The sequence below is a fragment of the Narcine bancroftii genome, chromosome 11 (genome assembly GCF_036971445.1).
Source record: "Narcine bancroftii isolate sNarBan1 chromosome 11, sNarBan1.hap1, whole genome shotgun sequence".
Lineage (NCBI taxonomy): Eukaryota > Metazoa > Chordata > Chondrichthyes > Torpediniformes > Narcinidae > Narcine > Narcine bancroftii.
In genome coordinates, this window is record NC_091479.1 from 54,824,016 (window position 1) to 54,840,112 (window position 16,097).

Genomic DNA, 16,097 nt, shown 5'->3' on the forward strand with positions numbered 1-16,097 from the left:
GATATCACAGTATAGACGAGAATTTATTGTACATCACTGTTAAACCTTCTCACGACAGTGAATCCGGTGTCAGAAGTATCTGTCAAAGTTAACTGTACACCACATTCAGCATTCTTCCCACTCTGAACCCCGTTTCACAGTATCTGCCACAGTTTATCGTACATCACTTTTAAACCTTCTCAGTACTGTAAACCTGGTGTCACAGTACCTGCCACAGTTCATTGAACCTGACTGTTAAACCTTCTCATGAATCTAAATCCTGTCTCATAGATTCTGTCTCTGTCTATCGGACATCAACGTTAAACTTTCTCCCCCCTGTGAACCTGGTGTAATAGTATTTGTCTCAGTCTACCGTCCATCACCGTTTAACATTCTCCCCACTGTAAACCTGGTGTCACAGCATCTACCTCAGTCTCCCATACATCACCCTTAAATCTCCTCCCTACTGTGAACCTGGTGTAAATGTATCTGCAATAGTGTTATATGCATCACTTTTAAACCTTCTTCCCACTGTGAGCCTGGTTTCACAATATCTGCCACAGTTTATCGTATATCACTTTAAAACCTTCTCAGTACTGTAAACCGGGTGTCACAGTACCTGCCACAGTTCATTGAACCTGACTGTTAAACCTTCTCACTAATGTAAAATGGTGTCACATTATCCTTGTCACACCTCCATACATCACCGTTAAAGCTTCAACCCACTGTGAACCCGGTGTCCACAGTATCTACCACAGTTTATCGTACATCACTGACACAACTCCCTACTGTGAACACAGTGTCACAGTATATGCCTCAGTCTACCGAACATCACCATAAAACCTTCTCTCAACTGAGAAACCGGTGTCACCCGATCTGCCACAATTTATCCTCCATCAATGTTAAACATTCTCCCCACTTTGAATGCAGTGTCACAGTATCTGCCTCAGTCTCCCATACAGGACACTTAAACCTTCTCCCCACTGTGAACCTGGAGTCACAATATCCGCCTCAATATACCTTACATCACCCATAGACTTTCTCTCCACTGTGAACCTGATGTAACAGTATCTGCCTCAGTCTCCCATCTATCACCATTAAACATTCTCCCCACTGTGATCCTGTATATGCCAGAGTTTATTTATACATCACTGTTAAACCTTTTCACTGCTCTGAAACCGGTGTCACAGTTTCTGTCCCAGTCTACTGGACATCAGCATTAAACGTTCTCCACACTGTGAACTCAGTGTCACATTATATGCCACAGTTTATTTTACATCTCGTTAAACATTCTCCTCACTGTGAACCTGGTGTCACAGTATCTGACACAGTTTATCGTACATTAATGTTAAACATTTTCACTCCCGTGAACCCATTGTCTCAGTATCTATCTCAGTCCACCGTACATCACCGATAAAATTCTCCCCCCAGTGAAGCTGGTGTCAGAGTATCTGCGTACGTCTATCGTACATCACCATTAAACATTCTCCCAACAGTGAAAACAGTGTCACTTTCTCTGCCACAGTATATCAGACAGAACTGTTAAACATTCTCCCCAACGTCAACCCCGTTAGTGTCATAGCATCTGCCTCAGTTTCTCGTAAATCACCAGTAAACCTTTTCCCCACTGTGAGGCTGGTTTTACTGTACCTACCACAGTTTATCGTACATCACCATTAAACCTTCTCCGCACTGTGCACCTAGAGTCATGGTATCTACCTCAATTCACCATACATCACCATTAAACCTCCCTTCTGTGAACCCAGTGAAATAATATCTGCCTCAGTCTCGAGAAAACACCATTAAAATTTCTCCCCACCGTTTACTCTATGTCTCTGTATCTGCAACATTGTATAGCGTGTCACCTTTACACCTCTTCCGCACTGTGAACCTGGTGTCACAGTACCAGCCACAGTTAATTGAACCTGACTGTTAAACCTTCTCACTAATGTGAACCCGGTTTCACAGCATCCGTCTCAGTCTCCCATACATCACACTTAAACCTTCTCCCCTCTGTGAATTCATTAAAACAGTATATGCCCGAGTTTATTATACATCACTGATAAACCTCCCCACTGTGATCCGGGTGTCATAAATCTGTCTCCATGCACTGTACATCAGCATTAAAGCTTCCCCCCACTGTGAACCTCATGAAACATTATCTGACACATTTTATCATACAACACTGTTAAACCTCTCATTGCTATATAACCATATAACCATATAAAGCACACAAAAGGCCAGTGTGGCCCTACTAATCCATGCCGGAACAAAATCTCCACCCTCCTAGTTCCACTGACCAGCACCTGGTCCATACCCTCCAAGTCATCATCCAGTCTTTCCTTAAATGTAAATAATGTCCCTGCTTCAACCACCTCCGCCGAAAGCTTATTCCACATCCCAACCACCCTTTGCATGAAGAAATTTCCCTCTCATATTCCCCATATAATTTTCCCCATTCAACTCAAACCATGGCCTCTGGTTTGAATATCTCCCACTCTTAATTGAAAAAGTCTATCCATGTTGACTCTGTCCCTTTTAAAATCTTGAACACCTCCATCAATCCCCCCTTCAATCTTCTATGCTCCAGAGAAAAAAGCCTCAGGCTGCTCAACCTTTCTCTGTAACTCAAACCCTGACATCCTGTCAACATTCTCGTGAACCTTCTCTGCACTCTCTCTATTTTGTTTATATCCTTCCTATAATTTGGTGACCAAAACTGCACACAGTATTCCAAACTTGGCCTCACCAATGCTTTGTACAATTTCATCATAACTTCCTAACTCTTGAATTCAATACTCCAATTTATGAAGGCCAACATTCCAAATGCCTTCTTCACCACTCTATCTACCCGAGTATCAACTTTGAGGGTACTATTTACCATAACTCCTAAATCCCTTTGTTGCTCTGCTCTCCTCAATTGTCTACCATTCAATGTATATGACCTATTTAGATTTGCCTTTCCAAAATGCAACACTTCACACTTAACTGTATTAAATTCCATCAGCCATTTCTCAGCTCATTCCTCTAGCTTTCCTACATCTCTTTTTAAGCTATGGTAATCTTCCTCACTGTCCACAATACCACTAATCTTTATATCATCTGCAAACTTACTTATCCAATTCACCACCCCTTCTTCCAGATCTTTAATATATATAACAAACAATAGTGGACCCAGGACCGATGCCTGAGGAACTCCACTAGTCACCGGCCTCCAATTTGACAAACAATTTTCTACCACTACTCTATGACACTTCCCATTCAACCATTGCTGAATCCATTTCACTACCTCCTTATTTATACCTAATGCCTCTACCTTTTCACCTAACCTCCTGTGGGGAACTTTGTCAAAAGCATTACTAAAGTCTAAGTAGACAACATCCACAGCTTTCCCTTCATCAACCTTTTTTGTAAGCCCCTAGAAAAACTCTATAAGGTTTGTTAAGCATGATCTACCCCTGTCAAAACCATGCTGACTACTACCTATCAATCCCTGTTTTTCCAAATATTTGTAAATGCCATCCCTCAGAACACTTACCATTAACTTACCCACCACAGACGTCAGAACTAAGTGGGAAGGAGGATGCAGGGCATTCGATAGCAGGACATTGTGAGAGAATGGATTCCTCGAACTCTTGAGGGGAGAAGGTGCGGATCGATCCATCGGTTTAGGTGGGGCAGGGTATAGACATGGCAGCTGACTGGAATTGTCAGCGGGTTACTGAGACCTGGGAGAGGAGGGGAAGGAGGGTGCAGTAGTATTCTGACGAGAGAGTGCTGAGGGAGAGGCAACATGGGTGGAACCTCAAGGCAAGGGACCCTTGATTGTTTGCAAGGATGGGATTTGTAAATAGATATCCAGCACAGAGCCTCTTTGTCCCCCTGCCATCAGGAAGGAGATATGGAGGAATAAAATCGGGACAGCCAGGCAGCTTCCTCCCACAGGCCATGAGATTGACAAGGCAACATGAGCTGGCTGGGAGCAAAGAATGAAAAGGGGGAGAGGAATATGGACTGATTACAACAGCTCAGCCAGCAGGAGATAGGGGCTGAAGGGCCTGTTTCTGTGTTGTCTATCTGGACCAGCATTTTGAGTTCAAGCTTAAAAAACCCAACCATTTTTTAATTTAATAATAATGGTACAGAATGAATCAAGAGACAAGATGTCTGTCCAGCAGCAAGCATCGAAGGCACTTTCTGAAACGGAGGCTCTGAAACCACAGGGAGATTCTGGCTGGAATGAGGCCCGACTTCTGCTAGAAGGAGGAGAGGAGAAGCAGGGATAATGTAGGGGAATGGGTGGGGAAGGGAGGGGGTAGAGATACCTTCCTCCATTCACCTCCCCTTTCCTCCACCCTGTTCCCTGTCCTGGGTAAACTTGTACCTCTCACTTTGTTCGTTTGAGATTGGTCACAGTGTTTGAGCTACCATAAGAAAATAGACACCCACACTGAGAGCAGTTCAGTTTAAACAAATGTTTATTACAAATTCAAAAGCTGATTTCAAACTAAATTATGCAAGCCCTTCCCAATTATACTTATCAACGCCTGGACTGGTCCCAACTGCCAAAGCAAGGCAATGACTGCACACGTGTCATAGGTTGTCGAGGAACCGATAGCAGCTTCTCCACCTCCCTCGACCGGGACGTTAGCTGGACTCTAGAAGTTCTTCTTGCTGAAAGACGTTGCCACCTCTCGGAGAGTCTCTCTCTTCAGCAGCGGGACCATGGCTTATATTACCCAAAAACTGCTTACCCAAGCACCTATTCCCAGCACAGTAAGAAAGATAAGCGAGCAAGCTAGCATGCTAGGCTTCTAGCAAATAACATAATTTTCAGCTTATCACTTTGAATACAATGGTTATTTTGCATCAAGGCTAGGCCTCTGACAGTCTGTGACCAAAACAAGCAGGAAGATTAAATGTTCTTGGTCTACAGATGTCCTTTTGTCAGATAACTGCATCTCTGGCCCCTCGGTGGAATTTAGCTTAAGTCTGCAGATACTAAAAAAAACAAGCAGGTTCTCAGCCTTGCAGAAGCAAAGGTTGCAAAAGTAAAAAAAAACACGGTTTAAATCTTCCATTACATTCCCCTCCCAATTCCCCTCCCCATTTCCTTCCCCCGCTCACCTCCCGGTTCCTCTCCCTCTTCCCATTCTCCTACTCCTAACTCTAACCCCTAACAAACCCTAACCTTAACACTACCGATACCCCCTATCACTACTCCACGTCCCTTAACTCTACCCCTACCCCATCCCCTAACTCTATCTCTACCCCTACTCCGTCCCCTAACCCCAACCCTAATACTACCCACCTTCCTCTACCCCAAACACTCACCCCACCTCTACCTCCTACTCCTACCCCCTTCCCCTAAACCTAATACAAACCCACTTCCCTGAACTCTAAACCTAACCCTAAACCTAGACCTAATCCTAGCCCATGTCTCCTAACCCTAACCATGATGTTGTTAGAAATAGAAGTACCTTAACAGAAATTGCTCGAGACAAAAATTGAGAACAAAGAACATTTAATATAACAACAATGCAAAGTTGTGTGCTTCCCCTTATCCTGGGAATACACACACACACTGGGGCTCACCCAACTTTTATACAGTGAATTTCAGTATAGGAATACCCTCCCCCTTACATTCTTCTGCCCCCTGGATGGGTTTGGCATAAGGCAATCCTGCCTGCCTACGTGCTGTTTCTGTGCACTTGGAGTATCCTGTCAGTGTCTCATCATGTTATTGTCCTTATTCACACCTTCCTGATTCTCGGAGCTACAGTCCCTTCATATGCAGAGTTCGCTAATCCTGTCTAGGGTTGACTAATTTAATATGTATAACTTTGTAAATATATGTAAGGTTAACTAATTATATATGTAGAACTTGGTACTTCTGTCTAGGGCTAGGAGACCCTTATCTCATCCAGACGACCTCTACTTCCTACATTCTATTATTCCTTACCTCTCCTTATCTTATTCATACGGTGGGCTCACTGATCCTGTCGAAAAGACTAGAAGATTCTTATCTGACAGAGGCTGACTCTGCTTCCTGCATTCTAATTTCCATGCTTAGCCTGTTCATACTGGTTTAATCCATCACTCCACATGTCTGCACTAGTTTCCCCATCTTTCATATTTTATGTCAAGTTTCCTCATCTCTCACAATGTTACCTCTATCCCGGTCCTTGCCCTTACTCTCATCCAACTCAAGCCTAAACCCTACCCCTATTCCCTACACCTAACTCCTTCCTCAAAACATACCCCTTACCCCTATCCCATACCCACACCCCCAAGCCTACCCCTTACTCACCCCACTTCCATTACCCCCTTTCTCCTACCCCCATTCCCCTACCACTCCTTCCCCTAGGTTAGGGTAGTGTGAGAGATGGGAAAATTGATCTAAAATTATGAACATGGAAGAAACTAAAATTCATCAGTTAATGGCTGTAACCAGTACAAACAGGATAAGCTTGGGGGTTAGGATGCAGGAAAGCAGAGTCAGCACGATTAACATAAGAATCTTCTAGTCTTTGTGACAAGAGCCACCATAAGACTAAGAAAAGGAGTGGTAAGGAACAATAGAATGTAGGAAGTTGAGGTAGTCTGGATCAGATAAAGGTCTCCTAGCCCTGGACAGAAGTACCAAGTCCTACATATCTAATTAGCTAACCATACACAGATTTATACATATGAAATTTGCGAACCCTAGATAGAATGAGTCAACTCCGCATACCAAGAGATTGTAGCCCCGAGAATCAGGAAGGTGTGAATAAGGACAATGACATGATGGGGCACCCACAGGATACCCCCTGGTCCTCCAAGTGTACTGAAACTGCACGTAGGCAGGAAGGATTACCTATGCCAAACCCATCCAGGGGGCAGAAGAATTTAAGGGGGAGGGCACTCTGATACTGAAATTGACTGTATAAAAGTTGGGTGAGCCCCAGTATGTGTGCGTATTCCCAGGGTAAGGGGAAGCACCCAACTTTGCATTGTTGTTGTAATAAATGTTCTTTGTTCTCAATTTTTGTCTCGAGCAATTTCTTTAAAGGTACTTTAATTTCTAACAAATGGGGGCTCGTCCGGGATCACACTCCCTCCACTGACAGAGTACCCCGACGACGAGAGTAGGTGCACCCCGGCTGATTCAGCTGGACTCACAAGCGACGGGTGGCTGGTCAGTGGAAGAAGCGAGTGATATCCGAGAAGAGGCATTGAGAACAAACGACGGAAGGAAGCGCGCTAGAGCATTGCTACTGGAACACGGTAAGAGTAATTTTACTTGTTTATAAGTATGGGAATAATGAGTAGCAAGGAAGAGAGTCCTGGTTCAGGATGTGAACACCAGATAGCTACGTACAGCCCGCTTGGGTTGATGTTATCTGAGTGGGGCACGGGAAAGACCCGTGGGAAAGACAAACTGACAATGGTCAGGTATTGTTGTATTGAATGGGTTAAATACCCGGTTAAAGGGAGCTCCGTGTACTGGCCAAAGTTCGGATCCGAGGATGAATGGATGTGTCAAGCTTTGAACATCTGGCTCTATCAAAACCAGAAAGACAATGTTGAGAGCAGGGAATATGCAGCCTGCTGGCTCAAGGGACCCATTGAACAACTGGTTTTGAATGAGAAAGAATTCAGTGATAAGAGAGAGGAGGAACCTTTTGTCCCTGAATCACAGGGTTGGGATGTGTTACATTCCCTCCCTCCACCTTATGTTCCTCCTATGCCGGCTCCTATCTTTCCTTCCCCTCCTATGACCTACCCTTCTGCACCTCCCCCTCCTCCCCCACCACTAGAGAAGAAAGAGGAGAACCGGAGTGGTATGGTGACTCGCTCACAAAGCGCTCGATTACCACCTCCGTTGACAGTAGAGGTAGAACATTGTAATTCAGAACAGCGTGAGATCCCTCAGGAAGAAGTGGCAGAACCCTGCGATTCACTTCTCAGGGAACAGGAACACAAATCTAAGAAACCAGAAATTAGCTGGATGCGACCCCTGCGGGAGGTTCCCGTGGGAGAAGGTCTGGGGTTCGTAAATGTGCCCCTGACCAGCACTGAAGTACGTAATTTCAAGAAAGAATTAATCTCCCTGATAGAAGATCCCCAGGGATGTGCCAAACAGTTAGACCAATTTTTGGGACCAAATATATATATTATATGGGGGTCTCGACATAGAATCCCCAGCAGGGGAACAATTGGTACTAACAGGTTTTGTTACCAACTCAGCCCCAGACATTAGGAGAAAATTACAAAAGACAGAAAATTGGCATGAGCAGGGAATAACCCAGCTTCTACAGATCACACAAAAAGCATTTGTCCAGACATCTGAGGATAAGCAGAAAGCAAAGGCTAACATTTTGATGCAAGCAGTTAAAGGAATAGTAGATGAGTAACATGAAAAAGGCAGGGACTGTGTGCCAGCTCCTCAATGTTGGGAGAAGCGTCGGGAGTGGGAGAGTAGAGACCAGAGATAATTTCATAAATCACGACTTCCCACTTCAGTCACTGACCAATATTGATTAAAATTCATGCTAAAAATTAAATGTCATAAATGATCGTTTTTCAATACTGTAGAATTAGCGAATTTAACTACCAGTTAATTCCAATTCATGAAATAAATTGTATTCAAATGTGATTTTGCACAGGGAGTACCTGAGAGCTGAGTGATGTTATAACATTTGCAGGGAGAAATGTTTGCGCAAATAGGGTGAGTTCTATACATCTTAACTTTAAGTGTATGTGAGATAAAGAAAGGATCTGATGTGTAAAGTGGCTGGATCAGCCAGTTGAAGGGGGAGTGTGCATGTCCCTTTAAGTGCACTGTGGCACTTGAAATTGAGGCTCCAGGCACCTGTCTTGCAGTTAGAGGAATGGAGCCCTATCAATAGATTTAGTACATTTGTTCTACACATTCAGCAGTCAAGGTCCGTGAGTTTAAAGATCACCCACCTCTGGGGATTCCTATGGGGATTCCTATAAGTTTAATCATTCATTTCTCTGGTGCATTTTCCTCCGGAGTGAAATTAATGCCTCGGCACAATTTCTCTGTATTGCCGCTGTTATTTAATTCATGATAACTTTCCCCATTCATCAGGTTTATATTTAAATCCGGTAGTGTGGAAGTTACATTGTAAATAATCACGGAGGTAAACCCTGCGCGACTGGATTCAGCTTAATGGAGAAATAAACCTGCGAACTGGTCTATGGTGGTGTGTGAGTACTGCAATAGGTGGAATATGATTTAAATTGGTGGCATCGTTCAGAACAATTGGGCGCATAGGAATAATAGCATTAATTACTCACAGATCTTGTACCTGATACTATTCACTACATCCCGGCTTCAGGACTGGGAAATTGGCATGGTACAGAGAAATTGCCATGGCACCAATATTTCTTGATTCACTAATGACTCCACAAGCTCCAGGATTCATGCAGCTAAACTTTAAGTGCAATATTATAGAAACTAGCCGGTACTTAAATGATTGTGTGTGCAATCTACATTGGAAAAATATGAAAGGTAATACAGGTGCTCCCCTACTTATGATTTTACGATGACACAATAGCATGACTGTCATTTACTTTCATATAATGTGTTAAAGGTCATCACAAGCATCATTGATTTTTCCAATAAATTTTGATAATTTCTCTAAGGTGAATTTTTTGTAGCCTCGTTGGTTAATCACATTTTCGGAAAGCTTACAAGGACTGTTGGGAGAGAGCAGGGTAGTGAGATCAGTATGAGGACTGATACAGTGCTGTTAATGTTAGACAAGGTACCTCTCCAATTAAGATTTTTTTTCAACTTAAGCTGGGTCTGCTGGAACGCAACCCTATCGTAAATTGAGGAGCACCTGTGATGTTCTTCTATCTAAAGCCAGCTTTAGATAAACTCTTATCATTCTGACAAATCCAGGTCTAAGTCTAATTTTCCTCCAGCCTTTGAGCAAGCGCTTCCACTGCTGCATCTTACTGATCACCTCCTCACCAATGAATCAGGAGACCATGGTGTATGGCACTCACTGCACAAGCAGTCTGAAAATGTGTACAAGCCTGTTCAACTTCATTTTACAAAATCAACAATCGGTTCCAGGCTCCCCAATGCTCTCTGTGGAGAGAAAATTGCCAGATTTTTACCCTTTTAATGCCCTTGGTTATGTTTGCCTCTTCTCAAAGATTACATGGCTGCACAGAGGAGCAAGGCTGAAAGTGCCTTGAAGTAATCTGTTGGCTGCACTTGTGACCTTTAGTCAGAAAATGCATGGGCTCTTGTCTCACTTTGGGTAGTGCAGCGGTTAGTTCAACTATATTACAGTGGCAGTGATGAGTAGATGGATGTGAGGGGGTTGGAGGGTTATGGTCAGGGAGTAGGTAGGTGGAACTAGTTGGAGTTTCATGTAAATCGGTGCGGACTAGAAGGGCCAATATGGCCTGTTTCCGTACTGTTATTGCTATATGGTTATTATATGGAATATGGTTGTGAGCTGTGGCACAAGGCATTTTACTTAAGGCAGAACTAAAGGTTGAATATGTTTCAAGTTCTCTTGCAGAGGCTCTTGTGCTACAATGTCTGTTATGTACTCTAACAAATTGGAGGGTTGTGCCCCATACAGACAAGCAGCTCCAACTGCATTTTAATAAGGTCTAACATATTCAAAACCCATGCAAATATGGTTTGTGTTTCATTTTACAATTTTTACACTAACACAAAGGAAAGTCAGATTGTTATTCATTTTATTAAAATCTAGTGATTGGATATATGTAAAAGCATGGCAAGAGGATCAACTAAAACCTGCCTGGGATGGTCCCTGCTGTGTACTTTTAATTACAGACACCGCAGTAAGAACAAGAGAGAAAGGCTGGACCCACATTCAAAGAATTAAACCAGCTTCTGAACCACAACATCACGACACACAGATTCAACCCTCAACCTGGTGTGCAGTTCCTCATCCTTCAGACCTGAAACTTACACTGCGCCGTGACAACGTGCCGTAATGTTACATTTATTGTTGTATTTTTTAACTGTTTATACATTTATTGTTGTATTTTTAACTGTTTATTTTTTTAACTGTTTATTCATTTATTGGGGTATTGTTTGTTAACTGTTTATGTCACTTCATTACTCGCTATGTTTTAAGTCCTCCTGGAATAGGGGCAGCAGAGGTTACAATTGTGCTCCTTTAGAATGTAGACAGGGCATAGATTTAATGTATAGTCATAGTGGGATATGGGTTAACAAGGGATTCCAATACGGACCAGGGGAACTGAACAGCTTTAGTGGAGTACATCTAATTTGTTTCTTAGCCTACACAGGTATTAAAGACAGAAGTTTTGAGGCGATAGCACAAAGGACATGGTGGGACAAAGACAGACAGAATGGTAGTCAGGATTGTACATGTAGCAGAGAGAGAGAGTTAATACATATGCTAATGTACACAGACAGGCTGCAACTCACAAGTTCAATGATACCCATGCTAATGTTAGCAGACAAGCTGCAACACACAGTTAAATCACAAGAAACAATCCCCCCCCAGCTTGGTCTCTTTTCATCACCCTGTGAAGTGGAGCACCAGTTACCAACAACGTGAGCTGCTTGACACTTTAATATCAGGCTCCAGACAGCCTTCGGAGATCGGTGGCCCTAGGGTTCGGGGCTGAAGAGGACATCAGATACTAGCCACAATTCAACGGAACCGCCTGACTACTGCTACTCGTTCGCTGCTGAAGGCAGCGTCTCTCACAAACTTCGTCAGGACAACGCTTACAAAAGTCGGGTGGTTCAAAGACACTGCTTCAATGTTTCAACGTGAATCTGCCCATGCCCATGTCCAGACGTGGCAACTTCGGACTGATGTGGGATGGACTAGACTCTTTACTGAGAACTGGAGCCTGATACTCACAACCCTAATAAGCAGCTGGACTCGCTACTCTGACTTTCATGGTGCTCCCCTACCTAAAGACTTTACACAGGTGTTACATTTCGGTTATTGACCATCTGGGTAAAACTACACCTTACACTTGAAAGATCAGTATTACTGATCTAAAAGAAAAGTGAGGAAGGGGGGGGGGGGATCAGTCACACTGACACTAGTAACCAAAGATCAGTAACACTGATCATGGTGAAAGATCAGTATTACTGATCTAAAAGAAAAGTGAGGATTGTGAGAGATGGGAAAATTGATCTAAAATTATGAACATGGAAGAAACTAAAGTTCATCAGTAAATGGCTGTAACCAGTACAAACAGGATGAACTTGGGGATTAGGATGCAGGAAAGCAGAGTCAGCACGATTAACATAAGAATCTTCTAGTCTTTGTGACAAGACCATAAGACTAAGATAAGGAGTGGTAAGGAACAATAGAATGTAGGAAGTTGAGGTAGTCTGGATCAGATAAGGGTCTCCTAGCCCTGGACAGAAGTACCAAGTCATACATTTCTAATTAGCTAACCATACACAGATTTATACATATGAAATTAGCCAACCCTAGATAGAATTAGTCAACTCTGCATACCAAGAGATTGTAGCCCCGAGAATCAGGAAGGTGTGAATAAGGACAATAACATGAAGGGACACCGACAGGATACCCCTGGTCCTCCAAGTGTACTGAAACTGCACGTAGGCAGGAAGGATTACCTATGCCCAACCCATCCAGGGGGCAGAAGAATGTAAGGGGGGAGGGCACTCTGATACTGAAATTGACTGTATAAAAGTTGGGTGAGCCCCAGTGTGTGTGTGTATTCCCAGGGTAAGGGGAAGCACCCAACTTTGCATTGTTGTAGTAATAAATGTTCTTTGTTCTCAATTTTTGTCTCGAGCAATTTCTTTAAAGGTACTTTAATTTCTAACACCATCATCTTATACAACCTCACCATAACTTCCCAACTCCTATTTTCTTTTTGTTAATTAATGAAGGCCAAGATGACAAAAGCTGGCTTTAGATCCCTGTCGTCCTGTGACACCACTTTCATGGAATTATGCAACTGTGTTTTATCTCTTGCTGCCGATTTCTATAACTTGGCTGTTCAATTTCATAATGTTGGCTTCTGGACTATTTTATTGTGCCCCTTGATCTAGAGAGTTCTGGCAGAACAAAGCAATTTTGTTTTCTTTTGTCAGGTCAAATTTTGTCACATTGATCCAAAAACAAATATTTTCACCATTCCTTCATTTCAGATTCTCTGCAGCTGTCGTATTGTACCTCACAGTGACAGCATCGTGTTTGTCTTGTTTATCCTTTACCCCTCCATCCAGACAGATGTGTTGATCAATGAGTCGACTCCACTCATCCAGCACCACTGCCATTTCTGCTGCTCGGGCTTTTCATCCCACGTATTCAGTTTGTTATTTCTCCTCTTCTTTTTCTCAGCAAAGAGAATCAGGTTTGTTTGAATATCTTTCAGAATCCCAGTGAAAGGTTATCGACCTGAATGTTTTAACTCCGATTATTTTTCCAGTAGATGACCTGCTGAGTATTTCCAGCATTGAGATTTTATTTTACTTTCTTGGTGTATTACTGAGTGCTTTGAATGGGAGAAGAAATGTGGGTTGGGTTAAGTTGAGATGTCTCGATCATGGAGTGAATTTAGAAAAATAGACGTAAAAGTGGAGGGTGCATGGAAATTGTTCATTAATCTTTTCAAATTGATTTTGGAGCTATGATTGTTTTCTGATGTATGCACAGTGTTCAGAATTAAATTTTTTTGTGATGAACATGTCTCAAAATTTGTCATATTGTGGCAACAAAACAGGTGCAAATATTGTTCTAAATTACATTTTAAAAAAAGAAATTCATTTGTGCAAAATGAAGAGGAAGTGAGAGTGACTGTGTTTCCTTGTCCATTCGGAAATCTGATGGCAGTGGGGGAGAAGCTATGTTTGTACCTTTGGGTGTTCATCTTCAGGCTCCTGGACCTGTTTTCCTGGTGATCACAGTGTGAAGAAGGCCTGGTCTGGGTGGTGAGGGTCCCTGAGGATAGAGGTTGTTTTCTTGAGACTCCGCCTCTCGGAGAAGTCCTTGATACATGGGCCAGAAAGCGCGGGATACTCACATGGCTTAATTTAAACCTGCTGGCAGCAAACTCTTAATGATGTCCCACCTTGTCCCGTGGAGCCCGGCACACTATACCCATATGACAGTTTACAGCACGGTAGCAGGCCATATCGGCCCTTCGAGTCCGTGCCAGTTCACATGAACAACTCCACTAGTTTCCCCCTCCCACACTCTGCCCATATCCCTCCAACCCCTTCATATACATGTACACATCCAACCTTCTCTTAAGTCACAGAATGGACACTGCTGCAATTATCTCTTCTGGAAGATCATTCCATTCTGCCACCACTCTCTGAGTGAAGAAGCATCCTCCAACATTTCTCCTAAAGCTTTACTCCTTACCCTTAACTCATGCCCTCTTGTTCCAACCTCCTCTGCCCTCAGGGGAAAGACTCTACTCATATCTAGTCTATCTATTCCCTTCAAAATTTTAAATACCTCTATCATAACCCCCTTCAACCATCTACATTCTAATGAATAAAGTCGCAATCTCCTTAATCCTTCTCTGTGCTCTTGATGTTGTTAGTCAGGCAACATTTTTGTAAATCTTCTCTGCACCCTTTCCACCTTATCTATATCCTTCCAATAAATGGAGATCAGAACTGAACACAATTCTCCAAACTTGGCCTCACCAATGCCTTAAACAGCTATACTCTAGACTATGCTAGGATTTATGAAGGCCAGCATGCCCTGTCTACATGGGAATCCAACCTCAGTGAACCATGTACCATAACTCCAAGATCCCCCTGTTCCTCTTCATTCCCCTTAACTGTATTTGTCAACATTAAAATCCATCTGGCATCTTTCAGTCTACTATTCCAAACAAACCAAGAAAACCTTCCTCACTATTTTCGTATCTTCGGCATATTTTCTCACCCAATTAACCACCCCCGCATCCAAATCATGAATATAAATGATAAACAACAGGGGACTCAGCACCGATCCCTGAGGCACACTGCTCGTCACAGGCTTCCATCCTGACAGACAGTTGTCCACCATGACTTTCTGCTGTCTGTTTCACAGCCACCTCTGAACCCATCTCACTATCTATTAATCCCTAGTGACTGAACCTTCCTAACTAACTTTACATGCGGAACATTATCAAAAGCCTTACTAAAATTCAAATAGATCTCATCACCTGATCTACTTTTCTCATCAAAAAATTCAACAAGATTCATCGAACATGATTTTCCCTTCACAAACCCATGCTGGGTGCCCCTGATCCCTCCCTGCCTATCCAGATATTTGTACATACTATCTCGAAGAATACCCTCCATAACTTTTGCCACCACCAAACTCAAACTTATTGGCCGATAATTATTTGGCCTACACCTTGAGCTCTTTTTAAAACAGCGGAACTACATTTGCAACCCTCCAATCCCGCAACACCACACCCACTTCCAGTGATCTTTGTAAAATCACCATCAGAGCCCCGGCTATTTGCTCCCTGACCTCCTTTAACGTCCTGAGAAAAGTACCATTAGGACCAGGAGACTTATCCACCTCCATTGACCCTGGAAGATCCAAAACCCTCTCTTTAATAATCCTTATCCTTTCCATAACTAAAGCATTCATCTCATTTATCTCACATAGTCCAGTGTCCCTTTCCCTCGTGAATAGAGAAGAGAAAAAAAAATGTTCAATATCTTCCCCATCTCATACAGCTCTTGACATACACATCGCCCACCGTTACCATTTTCCAGTGGACCTACTCTATCCTTCAACCTCCTTTTACTGTTCATGTATCTGTAAAAACCCTCATGATTCACGTTCACCTTATTAGCTATTGACACCTTATACCATCTTTTTGCCTTTCTAATTTCCCTTTTGAGGTTCTTTCTGCAATCTAAGTAAGGATCAATCTTTTGTTTCTTATATTTAGCATGGGCCTCCCTCTTATCCTGAACCGTTCCTAATTTTTCTAGAAAACCACGGCTTCCTTGGAGTCTTGCCTTTCGGCCGATCTGGAACATGAAGATCCCTTACTCTCAAAATCTCACTTTTAAATACCCTCCAATTTTCTTCTAGATCATTTTCGACTAAAAGATCAGCCCACACAACTCTCTG

General features: G+C 42.9%; 1 protein-coding gene across 2 annotated transcripts in view; it reads left to right on the forward strand.

The window, feature by feature from the left end:
* Positions 1-10,908, forward strand: part of LOC138745445 (uncharacterized) — a 30,037-nt gene extending 19,129 nt beyond the window's left edge. Inside the window, exons 4-5 of one of the 2 annotated variants that reach the window (XR_011346267.1) lie at positions 8,628-8,689; positions 10,811-10,908. Coding sequence is in view for 1 of the 2 variants with exons in the window: in XM_069902505.1 (XP_069758606.1) it covers positions 7,274-8,221 (948 nt within the window). In the remaining variant the exon portion in view is untranslated. Of the gene's footprint in view, positions 1-7,020; positions 8,690-10,810 lie in introns of those variants that run through there. The other variant, XM_069902505.1, reaches the window with a different exon arrangement.
* Positions 10,909-16,097: the final 5,189 nt, after the last annotated feature.